Source organism: Bos indicus x Bos taurus, chromosome 7 (genome assembly GCF_003369695.1).
Source record: "Bos indicus x Bos taurus breed Angus x Brahman F1 hybrid chromosome 7, Bos_hybrid_MaternalHap_v2.0, whole genome shotgun sequence".
Lineage (NCBI taxonomy): Eukaryota > Metazoa > Chordata > Mammalia > Artiodactyla > Bovidae > Bos > Bos indicus x Bos taurus.
In genome coordinates this window covers 108,019,927-108,033,694 of record NC_040082.1, presented here as the reverse complement: position 1 = coordinate 108,033,694, position 13,768 = coordinate 108,019,927, and the positions used below count along the sequence as shown (strand labels likewise).

The 13,768-nt window shown below is 40.5% G+C and overlaps 1 protein-coding gene across 19 annotated transcripts in view; it reads right to left on the bottom strand.

Annotated features, from left to right (window-relative positions):
• Positions 1 to 2,683: 2,683 nt before the first annotated feature.
• Positions 2,684 to 13,768, bottom strand: part of LOC113896519 (zinc finger protein 2 homolog) — a 49,322-nt gene continuing 38,237 nt past the window's right edge. For all 19 annotated transcript variants that reach the window (XM_027548741.1, XM_027548743.1, XM_027548735.1 and 16 more), the window contains one exon: positions 2,684 to 6,336. In XM_027548741.1, coding sequence (XP_027404542.1) covers positions 5,003 to 6,336 — 1,334 coding nt within the window. In that variant the 3' untranslated portion in view covers positions 2,684 to 5,002. The remainder of the gene's footprint in view (positions 6,337 to 13,768) is intronic.

Sequence of the window (13,768 nt, the reverse complement as noted above, 5' to 3'; positions counted from 1 at the left end):
CTCATATGTTCACTCTATCTAGCACACTCAAACTTCATTCCTTTTGCGGCTCTTGTCATAAAGTAATTCCTCACTGAGGTCTGCTGCAACCATGCAATCTAAAGCTGGGCCCCTGACTCTTTTTCACACTATCTTTATTTACTCATTCCACATACTATAATTACTTGCTAAGTATTAATATTTCCTTTTATAATACCCATCTTCACTATTTAAGGTTCATGAAAGTGGAAACTATGCATGTATAACCACTGTACACTATGCTTGGCAGACATTATTAAATGAATGACTATCTTCTCTTTTCTGGTTTTCTGGCCACCAGCATTCCCTCACGAGGGAATCGTTATCACAGGCTGCCCTCATGACATGTCCCAAGGCCATGCTGTCATGCCACACTGCCTCTCATCTACACCCACATCAGCCTCTCCCTGACATTTAAAGCCAAGTGGCTCTCTAGGGTGGCCTAGAACGTACCATAAAGGAAGTGACCCAGTGCAATACGCAGCCTGGGTCAATTCTCTGATTCACCCTTTACCAGTTCTGTGACTTCTGACAAGTCTCTAATCCTCTCTTCAACCTTCAGATGGGGATGGTAGAAATGGTCTCACATAACTGTGAGGATTAAGTGGGAATGATTACAATAGTACCTGGCACCAGGTATGCCCTCAAACGTTAACTGTTACCCCCAGTGACTGACGACACAGCTCTTGATATTCCACAGCCTGCGCACTATGCTTTCTAGGGTCAGGTAGGTTTAGATAGCCAGCACGGGGAGTTAGGACCACATTGGCCATAAACAGGTAAACACACTTGGAAGCACCATTTCTAGCCACTCTTCAGTTCAGTTCAGTTCAGTCGCTCAGTCATGTCTCTTTGTGACCCTATGAATCGCAGCATGCCAGGCCTCCCTGTCCATCAACAACTCCCGGAGTTCACCTAAACTGTTGTGCATCGAGTAGGTGATGCCATCCAGCCATCTCATCCTCTGTTGTCCCCTTCTCCTCCTGCCCCCAATCCCTCCCAGCATCAGGGTTTTATCCAATGAGTCAACTCTTCGCATGAGGTGGCCAAAGTATTGGAGTTTCAGCCTCAGCATCAGTCCTTCCAATGAACACCCACTCTTAGTGATATCTAATTAGATCACCAGGCAGTTTGCACATCTTAAACACTGCATACTTTTCTCACTTATTTTCAGAAAGACACATTGATTAGCAATTCTTACAGAAACTTTTTTTTTTTCCTGAGGATAGTGATGTGTGTGTGGTGTACAGGGTAAGACAAAGAACGAGGAGGGACATGTCCATACAACCAAACCCCAACATGGGCAGAGAACCATCATGAGCACAATGGAGATGTCCTTGAGTGATGGAAGTAGAGCCTTGTATTTTTCTTCCCTTCACAAATTGATATAAAAATATCAAAAGTGAAAATAGGATCCAAAATATATTTAGCAGGAGTTGAGGTGGGCACCTTTCCACTGCAGGATAAAGCAGGTAGGAGTGGTTATTTCCAGATTGTCCTGGTGGCTAATCCAGCATGGGCGGGTAGAGCAAAGTACAAAGAGGGTAAAAAAGAATTAAGACAGCTACAGGCTGTGCACTCTTAGATTACATTCATATGTGGGAACTAAACATGGTTATTTTCTCAACCAAAGGCATGCATGCAGTTTAGAGCTATTTGTTCCAAGACTCTGTGGCTGGAAGCCCTAGTCTGCTGCAAGGTCAAGGTGCCATTTTAAGTGCAGTCATTGAATATGGAGAAAGGCAACATCTTGATGAGGTGCTGCTCTCTAAGCTAGGCAAACTTACCAGGGAGAACTCAGGTGCAAAATGAATCAGCTGGCGATGAGGAAGTCCTGATGAGAGAATTTGAGTGGGGAAACTTGGAAAAATTATTTTTCCCTCAGGAGCTGGCACTTTCAGTAGCTATTCATGGAAGCCTGGAGACATCGAAGAATATAACAAAGAGTCTACAAGCTAATTCTCTACTCAAACCCTTCCCCAGCCAGAGTAGAATTGGTACTTCCAAGGACAATTCCAAAAATTACTGGGCAATTCCAAAGTGCCCTAGGAAAGCACTGGGATGGGAGATGGGTTCTAGGTCTGCTTCTGTGTCCTTTTCCTAGAGTCCAGGTGAACGGGATGGGTACACTGGCTCAGCACTTCCTCTGCCGCATGTTCAGACTCATTATTTTGAGATGGTATAGACGTGGGTGTGCTGGGAAGTGTCTGTGCCACCAGAGGGGTAGTGAGGGATGGGCTGGATGTGCTGAGGATGGAGGGTCCCAGTGATCCTCATCTTCTGTCACAGTGTCTATCAGCAAAACTAGAAAAGTGAGTTGCAGAATGAACTGCTCCATCTAGGAGGCTTGGGTAAAGAAAAGTCCCTGTCAGTAACTGCTCAACTCTTTTCTAACGCCATGCAGACTGGCTGGCAGAAGCGAAGGTGGCTGAGGGACTCTAAGTAAGAGTTCTCAAAAATGCACTTTTGGGGTTAAGCCAAAGGCCAGACTGCTGGTGTGCAGAGTCAGACTACTTCAGATTTTAAAAGTACAAAATAGCACCCAGGCAACTTTTGGCTCCCTTAGTTGAGAAGGTCATACATAAGGTGTTAATAATGTGGCAGAATAAAGTCACTGCTAATAGTTAGGTCAGATGAAGTATAAATACATCCAAGTCGGCTCAGGCATTTTTAATAGGCCATTTATTTTTGCCTTCCCAGACAAGGGAGTGACCAGTCATCTCAGAGGTCTAATTTCATGAAGACCCAAGCCTAACAGGAGCAGTCTCAGGGAAAATGGACTGTCATTGGATGGAGGGCCATCAGACTGCACTAATGCTGGTAGGACAGCTGCTGCAGCTGTCGCTGGGATGAGTGGCAGCAGGAAACTTAGCCCAAAGGCAAGCAAACACCAAGGGGCAATGGCTCTTATTAAAAAAAAAAGGAAGAACTCAGCTGAGAAATGTGTTTCTTGTGAGGGATTCAAGGTAAGGAGGTGACAGGACCAGTGGGACACAGGGATAGTACTGAAAGCAGATCTCTGCAGCAGTGAGCAGTTTTCCAAGTTTATTGTTGGATCTGGGGTTGCCAGCCCTGAGAAGCTACAGATGAACATGTATGGACCCAGGGCATGATGGGTTCCAAGCAACCTCTTGAAATGCCACTTCACCTGCAGGTCATCCGGGGAGAAAGGATGAGTTGTTGATCACCTAACAGGAGACAGCAACCCAAGTACGCGGCCTTTATTAGGTGGTAGCTGAATTTAGAGAACTTGGGACTTTAAGCTACTGGAAGCTTCCAAGTCTATGTTCAACCTGAAGTCCTGATTCCACCATCACAAAGAATATCCTCTCCTATAACTTGGAGCTGAGGTACAGCTTTCATGGGGGCTGGCAGGTCACCAGCTTGATGGAGAGCACTTTCACAGACCAGGAACCTGCCACACTGCTTCCCAGATGACAGCTGACTTGCTCTTCCACCTTCATGCCTTAGCATGCTCCAGCCTGCAGTAGTGTGGGCTCCTCATTCTTTGTGATGGGGAAGGGGAGGTGCCATGAGGGGCTGTATTTGAAGGCACATGGATGTTATTTTATCTGTGATTTCTACTGACAGCACTAAAGAATTAAAGATAGTGAGGGAACTGTACCTGCAGGACTAGAGTATCACTCCAACTTCTGGGAGCGGCCCCTGCCACAGAATGTCACTCCATGGAATTACTGCTGATCACTCCATGGAATTACTCAACATGCTGCTCAGTACTGTCAGAATGGGGTAATCTTTAAATGGTAGAATACCCAGATGGTGGAGAGGAAATGGCAACTTTTAAATGCAAAATCAGAAATTCAAAGCTCTCTCCATCTTCCGTGAACAGAGTTGATACCTTCAGAAAAGTAGACAACAGGAAGGCAAGAACAGGATCTAGCAGTTCAATATTCTGGGAGCAACAAATATACTCTAATGCAGTGCACACAGAGGACTGCCCAGCCAAGGGAAAGGGTGGTTAAGAGCATTCTGACAACCCGCCTGAGGCTCTAACCTCATCAGTTGCACATCATGAAATGGCAAGTCACAGAAGCAGAGGTGGCCCAGAACATAGAGGTTTTAGAATCATCACACCCAAAGTTGAGCATGTCCCTGACTGCCATGTGTCGAGTACTACAATGCAGAACAATTGCAAGGAAATGTCTGCATAGACTATGTCCCTAATTTAGGGATTATCCAAGGGTGAGAGTCAAGCTGAAGCCCAGAGGAACTGGGTAACTCAGGAATTTAGATCAACCTCTGCCTTCCAGACAGGGGTCCCGTGTTCTGAAAGCTGGGTTTAGTGCAATATCCAGAATCATGGGCTGTGTATGAGGTCAAGTCACCAGTCCTCAAGAGCAAACTGGGTGGTAGTAATTGACGTGATGCTACCAATTAGGAGTTGCTAAATCAAAAGAGGACACACTGTTCAAATGAATTATCCCAGGAGGAGAATACAAGTAAGAAGCCAGTGGACATAGGAACCAGGGAAATCTGACAAAAAGTGGTTTGAAGCAGAAGGCAGGAAGCATAATTTAACTCCTGGGCCAATGCATAGATAACTGTACTTTCTTTACACTGGTGTCAGCAGTAGGGGGTGAGGAAAACAAAGGTTCCATTAAAGGTAGAAATCCTCCTACAAGTAAAGTAAAATGCTTACAGACCATTTTCTTTTTTGTTCCTTTGCTTCTCACCTTAATTTTTACAATTTCATAATTTTTCTTAATGGTGAACTAATTTCCACGTTGTTAATGAAGGTCCATTCTGGTTCTGATACTTGGTAATTCAGACTAATTAAATATCACTGCTATTCAACCAAGATACTTCCTGAAGTATGAAGAGTATTTGCCATTCTTAAGGTCTCAAAACCCAAACTAGTGTGAACCTTGACTCTCAGTAAAAAAATGACTATCTTCAAGTAAGCGTTCATGGTTATTCTCCTGCATTCAATAATTAATACACTCAGTCTCAAGGCTCTTCCATGTCACTTTTCTCCTATATGATGTCTCTGATGCTGAATGAGGTTTGCAGTCTGGTTAAAAGCTTTCCCACATTTATTACATTTATAAGGTTTCTCTCCTGTGTGAATCCTCTGATGTTGAGTCAGGTGTGTACTTCGGATAAAGGCTTTCCCACAGATTTTACATTTGTAAGGTTTTTCTCTAGTATGAATTCTCTTATGCTGAGTGAGGGCTGAATGGTCGCTGAAGGCTTTCTCACATATATTACATGTGTAAGGCTTCTCCCCAGTATGAATTCTCTGATGTTGGGCTAGGGCTGATTGGTCCCTGAAGGCTTTCTCACACAAACCACATCTGTAAGGTTTCTCCCCAGTATGGATTTTCCGATGTCGAGCGAAGGATGAATTATCCCTGAACGCTTTCCCACATTCATTACATTTATAAGGTTTCTCTCCGGTATGAATCCTTTGATGTTCAGTAAGGGAAGAGTTCACCCTGAAGGCCTTTCCACATTCATTACATTCAAAAGGCTTCTCTCCAGTGTGAATTCTCTGATGCTGAAGAAAACTTGTACTCTGATTGAAGGCTTTGCCACATTCATTACATTTATAGGGTTTCTCTCCACTATGAATATTCTGGTGTTTGGTAAGATGTGCCCTACACACAAAGGCTTTGTCACATATATTACATTTAAAAGGTTTCTCTCCAGTATGTATTCTGTGATGGTGGGCAAGGTGTATGTTTCGGATAAAAGCTTTTCCACATAAGTTGCATTCAAAAGGTTTCTCTCCAGTATGAATTTTCTGATGATAAGTAAGTGAGGAGCTCACTGAGAAGGCCTTGCCACATTCTTTACATTCATATGGCTTCTCACCAGTGTGAATTCTTTGGTGATGGATGAGGTGTGTGCTCTGGTGAAAGGCCTTCCCACATTCTCTACATTCATATCGCTTCTCTTTAATAACAATTTTCTGATTTGCATTAAGTTTTTCACTATGAATCTTCTGATGTTTATTGAGGGTTGAACTCTTAGTGAAGACTTTTCCACACTCACTACACTCAAAGGCTTTTTTGCTAGATTGAAATCCCTGACTTTGAACAAAAGATGAGTTCATGGTGCCGGGTTTCCCAGATTCATCACATTTCTGGTTGCCAACCACAGACGAAGTTTTCTCATGAGCAAGCACCACTTGCTCCAAGTTTATCTCCTGGCCTCCATGCTGCCATTCCAACAGGTCATCATATTTCCAGCAACTATCTCTAGTGAATCTTTCCTTTATCATCCACTGACCCAATTCTCCTTCAGGAATATCTGCCTTGAGAATAGATTTCTTATTCATAGGTGTAATCACCCAGTCTGAAAGACATTAAAAATAAACATGTCTGTTTTATCATAGTAAAACATCTAGTTGGGATAAGAACATGACCTTGTTTATAATGCTAACAAAGAAGTTGCAATTTTGAAGACTTCTTGAAATGAATATAGAAAAAGGGGAGAAGAGGTGGATAGAAGACATGGCAGGACCGGGTTGATCAAATATACTATGTATGAAGCAGGAAAATTTGGAGATGGCATTCAGAAATCATAGGCCTGAGTAAAATATTTATTTTCTTTGTGATTACAGAGAAGTTACCTGAATTTTAAAGTCTCGAAAAACCTATAGAGACTGCAATATGCTAACAGATAAGGGGAAAAAAAAAAAACATGCATCTTATCTATTTTAGTGATATGGGCTTTAAAATAACCTAGATGTGGCCTTAAGAAACCACTGCAACTAGAGGTCAACATCTGGTAGAAAAAAAGTTCAGCTTTCAGAGTAACTACTAAAACCAGCATTTATGTTTTGTGAACTCATTTCAGCATTCAGATGGAAAACAGAAAGTCAGGCTGTGAAACACTGATATCTACTAATCAAGTTAGGACTTTCTGCCGTGGTAAGGGCTTCCCTGGTGGCACTAGTGGTAAAGAACCCGCCTGCCAGTGCAGGAGATAGAAGTGACACTGGTTCAGTCCCTGGGTCGGGAAGACTCCCTGGAGGAGGAAATGGCAACCCACTCCAGTATTCTTGCCTGGGGAATCCCATGGACAGAGAAGCCTGGTGGGCTGCAGTCCATAGGGTTGCAAAGAGTCGGACACGAATTGAAGTGACTTCACACACATGCACGCTACTGGTAAGGAAGCAATGTCTTCAGACCTATGTGAATGTGACATTGATATGAGGAAAATGTACCATGATGATATATGTGAGCACAGAAAATTAGGAACAAAGCAGAAAATCTGCCAGGATACATCCAGTATGTCTTGGAGGCAAGGCCCTGAATTTGGGGAAAGGACTGTACTAGTCTTTAGAAATGGGACTCTGCTACTGGGATATGGGCCATGGTCTCATGAGTTGTCTGGTAAGATGATTCCTCTCCCCACAAACAAACTCCACACTTACTCAACAACATTCTCACTTGGTCTCATGGTAGCCTGATATTAACAAGCAGAATTCTGAATGCACATTAGTTTCTGGTACATATTTGTGAACATCTGTCTTTTGTCTATTTAAGACTTTGTACCAAGAAATGCAGTGATAAGCACTTGATATTAACATAGATGATGCAAAGATTCCTGGGAAAGCCTATCAAGAACAAGCCTCCCTCAACACTTTTTTCTCCTACTCCCTCCAGAAAATCTATTAAGAGCTATAATCATTATCATCATCATCATCTCCTTGTACTTATCTGGAAAAGAAAGTTAAACAGGTGCACTTCAAGGCTAAAATCCTTGTGAGCTTAGAATAACATATCTTCACTCAAAAGAAAGAATGTTTAAACACCTGTTTTGCCAAATCTCAAAATCTTAAGAACTGACTTTTGCTTCTGGATCTGATAGAGTGGCCCTGTGGCAGACCAATATTATTGCAAAAAATAACTGAAAAAATCTGCATAGAAAAAAGAATCTGTCTAAAGTCATCAGATATAACTTGAGACCAAAGTGATAGTCTAACATTTGAAAGAGAACAGAAATGCAGAAAGGTGATCCAGTTTTTTTCCTCACAGAATTTGATGAATTCTTAAGTTTCTCAAGGTAAGAAACTAAGCTAAGTAGAAATTCAGAATTCTCTATAGTCTTACAGTACCATTGAGCCAAAAACTGGAGTTCAGGACCTTCTTGGGGTGGGGTGAGTGGTGGTCACAGTAAACATATAAAGCTCTCAGCTGGGACTCCTGGAGGGCTACAACTCAGTAGCAAGGGCTTCTTGAACATTCAACCCAATCTCCAGCTAAAGAGTCCCTGATGGATTAGGAAGGTTTGCTTTCACTCCTGCTGTCTAACAGAGGGAAGGTAAGCTTTCTCTGGAGGGAAAATAACATCATCCAGAGCCTATTCATTCCTTCATACATAATGTCTAGGATTCAGTCTTAAAGTACCAGGAGTACTACGAAATTATTCAAGATAAAAAGCAAATATTAGACAAAGATCCTCAGAACTCAGATACCAAAGTTATCAGACATGGGGTTTAAAAATAAGTGTGAATACTATGTTCAATAAAACAGATAAGAATGAGAATTTCAACAGTGAACTAGAACCAAAGAATCAAGTGAAAATTCTAGAACTGAAGAATATAATAAATGAAATAAAGAACCCAATAGATGGATTTAACAGTATATTATCGGACATAACAGAAGAGAGGAGTGTGTGCTGTGCTTAGTCGCTCAGTGGTGTCTGACTCTTTGTGACCCCATGGACTGCAGCCCGCCAGGCTCCTCTGTCCATGGGGATTCTCCAGGCAAGAATACTGGAGTGAGTTGCCATGCCCTCCTCCAGGGGATCTTCCCAACCCAGGGATCGAACCCAGGTCTCCCTCATTGCAGGTGGATTCTCTACCGTCTGAGCCACCAGGGAAGCCCAGAAGAGCCTATGCACCACAACTAAAGAGCAGCCCCCACTCCCTGCAACTAGAGAAAAGCCTATGCAACAAGGAAGACCCAGCACAGTCAAAATAAAAATAAATAAACAAAATCATTTTAAAAATATTATTGCACAAAATAATACTAGAAATGTTTTGAGAGGTTGAACATATATACGTAATTAAAATACATAAGAAAAGTTAACACAAAATATGAAAAAAAATAGCATTGTTTCAAGTTATTAGCATTGCCTGGGAATTACTTATTTTGGATAGTAATAACCTGGTTTTATTTACTAGACTTAGAAATAAAAGACAGTTAAAGAAGATACAGGCTCTTATGGGGGAATATAGAACAATAAAAATAGTTGATTCAAGAGAAGGCAAGATAGAAGACAAAAAAGAGATTTAAAGCTAGTGAGTAAAATTGAAAATAAATAATAAAATAGCAGACAGCCAATACTATATATATATATATATTAGCAACTGGTCTAAATTATCCTATTAAAAACTAAGGTTATGAGACTGTATTTAAAAAAATAAAATCCAACTATAAGCCACTCATGAGAGTATTACCAGAGATACAGACCCAGAAATAAAAAGAAAGAATAGAAAAGGATGTATCAAGCAAGCACTAACCACAAGTAAGCTGGTGTACCTATACTACTATCAGACAAATCTCATTTAACTAGAGAAAACAGACTTTTAAATTGTTCACATTGACTAAAGGTTTGTTCAATTATCTAGGAATATATAACAAATCTATATTTTCATGTAACATAACTTCAAAATGTATAAAGTAAAAATTGGGACAATAAAAGGAAAAAAGAAATCTTAACAATGATAGATGTTTGCACACCATTCTCCAAAACTCGATAATCAAACCATTAAGAATAGGGGTGATCTGAGCTATAAGATAAACTTGACCTAAATGATATACTGAATATTCGGAATACCCAACAATGACAGAATATATATATTTAAATCCATACATAACATTGACCAAAATGGAGAAGGAAATGGCAATCCACTCCAGTATTCTCGTGTGGGAAATCCCATGGACAGAGGAACCTAGTGGGTCACAGTCCATGGGCTCGCAGGAGTCAGACACAACTTAAGTGATTAAACCACCACCACCAAAGTAGGATAAACACATTTCACAGGACACAGATCATTCAGAATGTGTACTCTGAACTCAGTGGAGTTACACCAGAAATAAATAGCAAAATACCAAAAAGGTAGTTAGAAAATCCACAGATATTTTAAAACTAGTCCATACATTTTAAAATAACTGATAAAACAAAGAAGAAATCACAACACAACTTGAAAATATTGTAAACTAAATGGTAACAGAAATATGAAACATAACAAAATGCAGCTACAGCATGGTTAGAAAGAAATGTATATCTATCTATCTATATCAATTATCAATCTCAAGAAATCAGAAAAATAGACTATTAAATACAAAAGAGAAAGGAATAACAAAAATAATGGAAATCAGTAACTTAATTAAAAATCGAAAGACCTCTATCAAGACTAATGGAGAAAGAAAGAAGGCACATATTACCACTATCAAGAATGATATAGCAATACGGACACAGACAGAGAGAACAGACTTGACCCAGTGTGGGAAGGAGAGGGTGGGACAAACTGAGAGAGCAGCATTAAAACATAAACATTCCCATATGTAAAATAGATTAGCTGGTGGGAATTTGCTGTATGACGAAGGGGGCTCAACTAGGTGTTCTGTGACAACCTAGAGGGGTGGGATGGGGTGGGAGGTGGGAGGGAAGTTCAAGAGGGAGGGGACATATGTATACCTACGGCTGATTCATGCTGCTATATTGCAGAAACCAACACATCAATGTAAAGCTCCAATTAAAATAAATTTTATTTATTTATTGTCCTCCAATTAAAAATAAATAAATTTAACAAAATAATGATAAAGGTGACATCAAACAGATTCTAAAGAGATTTATAAGATAATAACATAATGAGTAAACTTTATGCCAATAAATTAAAAGACTAAGTTCTAGGAAGGTATAGTATACCAAAACAGACACACACACAAAAACAGAAAATCTGAACGGTCCTATATCTAATAAATAAATTGAATCTTCAATTTAAAACCTCACAGGGGCTTTCCTGTAGTCCAGTGGTTAACAATCCTCCAGCCAACGCAGGGTATACAGGTTTGATCTTGGTCTAAGAAAATCCCATATGCCTTCAATCAACTAAGTCCATGTACCACAACTGCTGAGCCTGTGCTCTAGAGCCTAAGAGCCACAAGAGAGGCCACTGCAATGAGAGGCGCATGCACCACAATGAAGAATAGTCCCCCCTGGCCACAACTAGAGAAAGCCCATGTACAGCAGTGAAAACCCAGCGTGGCCAAAAACAAAGCACATAAAAAAATTCTCATAAAGAAATTTCCAAGCAGATGGCTTACTAGTGAATTCTTCTAATCATTTAAGGAAGTACAGTCTGTGTACAAATAGGCCAATGGGACGGATTACAGACCCAGCATCAGACCTGTGCACATGTAGTCCCCATATGTATGACAAAGGTAGGCACACTGCATACAATGGGGGGAAAACAGTCTTTTCAGTAAACAGTCCTGGGTCAACTGAATACCTATATGGAAAATAAGGAAAATAAATCTTCCATAGAGGAAAACACAGACGATCTCCATGACTTTAAATGTCTTTAGTAGAACACAAAACACATTTACTGTAAGGGGAGAATACCCTGATTAATTGGATTATCCTAAAAATTTAGAACTTTGGTTTATCAAGTAACACCATTATTTCAGATGTGAAATAATATTTATAATATACCTATATAACAAAGAAGCAAACCCCAAATATGCAACCCTACAATATATCAATGAGGAAAGATTAGCCAACTAAATAGAAAATAAGGGAAAGACTTATAGAAATTTTACAAAAGAGAATATTAAATGATTAATAAAAAAGTTAAAAGATGATCAACTTCAGTCATAAGCTGAGATACAATGAGATACTCCATACATCTTCTGCTGCTGCTACTGCTGCTAAGTCACCTCAGTCATGTCCGACTCTGTGCGACCCCATAGATGGCAGCCCACCAGGCTCCCCCGTCCCTGGGATTCTCCACTCAAGAACACTGGAGTGGGTTGCCATTTCCTTCTCCAATGCATGAAAGGAAAAGTGAAAGTGAAGTCGCTTAGTCGTGTCTGACTCTTAGCGACCGTGGACTACAGCCCACCAGGCTCCTCTGTCCATGGGATTTTCCAGGTGAGAGTACTGGAGTGAGGTGCCATTGCCTTCTCCACATACATCTTCTAGAAGGGTGAAAATATTTATTGACAATACTAAGTATATAAGAGGATATGGAACCCTCATATCCTGCTGGCTAGAGTATAAATCGGTATAACCACTTAAACTGTTTGGTTTAAGTATATTAAACTTGCATACTCAAGCACTTAGCACCCCTAGCTATATGCCCAAGAGAAATGTACAATGTATGTTCTCTAGAAGATGTACAAGAATGTTCATAATAGTTTCAGCACTACTGATAGCTCCAAGCTGGAAAGAAAACCAAGGTCTAGCAGTGGTGGAATGTACAAATGTGGTAGGTTACGCAGTGAAGTATCATACTTCAGTGAGAACCAACCAGCTACTGCTGCACATGACAACACGGATGAATCTCAAACATACACCATGGAAGGGAAGAAGCCAGACACAGAAGAGTAGAAATGTTTGATTCCATTTATTAAATGTTTTAAAACAGTCAAAGCAAAGCTATGGTCAGGGTAGTAATCATCTTTAGGACAAAAGAAACAGAGAGGATGGGAGGGGGTTTCTGGTATTCAAGTAACATTCTATTTCTTGATATAGGTGCTGGTTATACTTATACTTTTTATAGTATTTATATTGTAAAAATTATGCTTATAATTTATGTATTTTCCTGTGTTAGAACTACTTCAACAAAAGCCTACTTTAAAAAATCTGGGAGCAGCTTTCAAAAATAATAATAATAAAATAATTATATATATAATATTTATAAATAGTAATAATAATCATCATCTGGTTCAATAAAAACAATTGTTAACTTTCCTTTGTAGCAGCTATTAGACAGCTATGTCTATTAAAGCCTTTCCTTGATTGTGATCATAAAAACTTATCACCTATATATATAAGAGAAAATTGGCTTTTTAATGTTTTGTGTTACAGGAAAACACTCATCTAATTGTATATCAACAAGGGGTCAAACACACTCTGGTTCTGGCACACTGAAGATGAACTGATATGGGGAAAGACTGGATCCTCAAGTCAGTTCTCACTGGGGCCCAGGTCACTTCATGGGGGCTGAATTAGGAGCAATACCCATAGCTGCATTGACCCAAATTAAAAAAACAAAGTATGGTTTTAAACAATTAATATGTAACTTGAGGGTATCAAGCAAAGCATGCAAGTAGTATGATCCAAACCCTATACAACGTAGTCAAGAGGTCACACCCAGAGAGGGCCCAGAAACTGACCCAGTTTCCTCCAAATCATCAGAAGTTTCAAGACCTGGCGCCATCAGGTACATCTGAGAGTGGCAGTGGGTAAAATAAGGAGTACTGGTCAGTTTGTGTGTGTTAGGTGCTTCAGTCGAGTCCAGCTCTTTGCAGCCCTGTGGACTATAGCCCATCAGGCTTCTCTGTCCATGGAATTCTCCAGGAAAGAATACTGGAGTAGGTTGCCATTCCCTTCTCCAGGAGATCTTCCCGACCTGGGGATCGAACCCAGGTCTCCTGCATTGAAGGCAGATTCTTTACTGTCTGAGCCACGAGGGAAGCCCAAGGTCAGTTTAGGAAGACTTTATTGCCCCCAGGTCTTCTCCAACTCAGAGAAAAAAGAGAGCTTC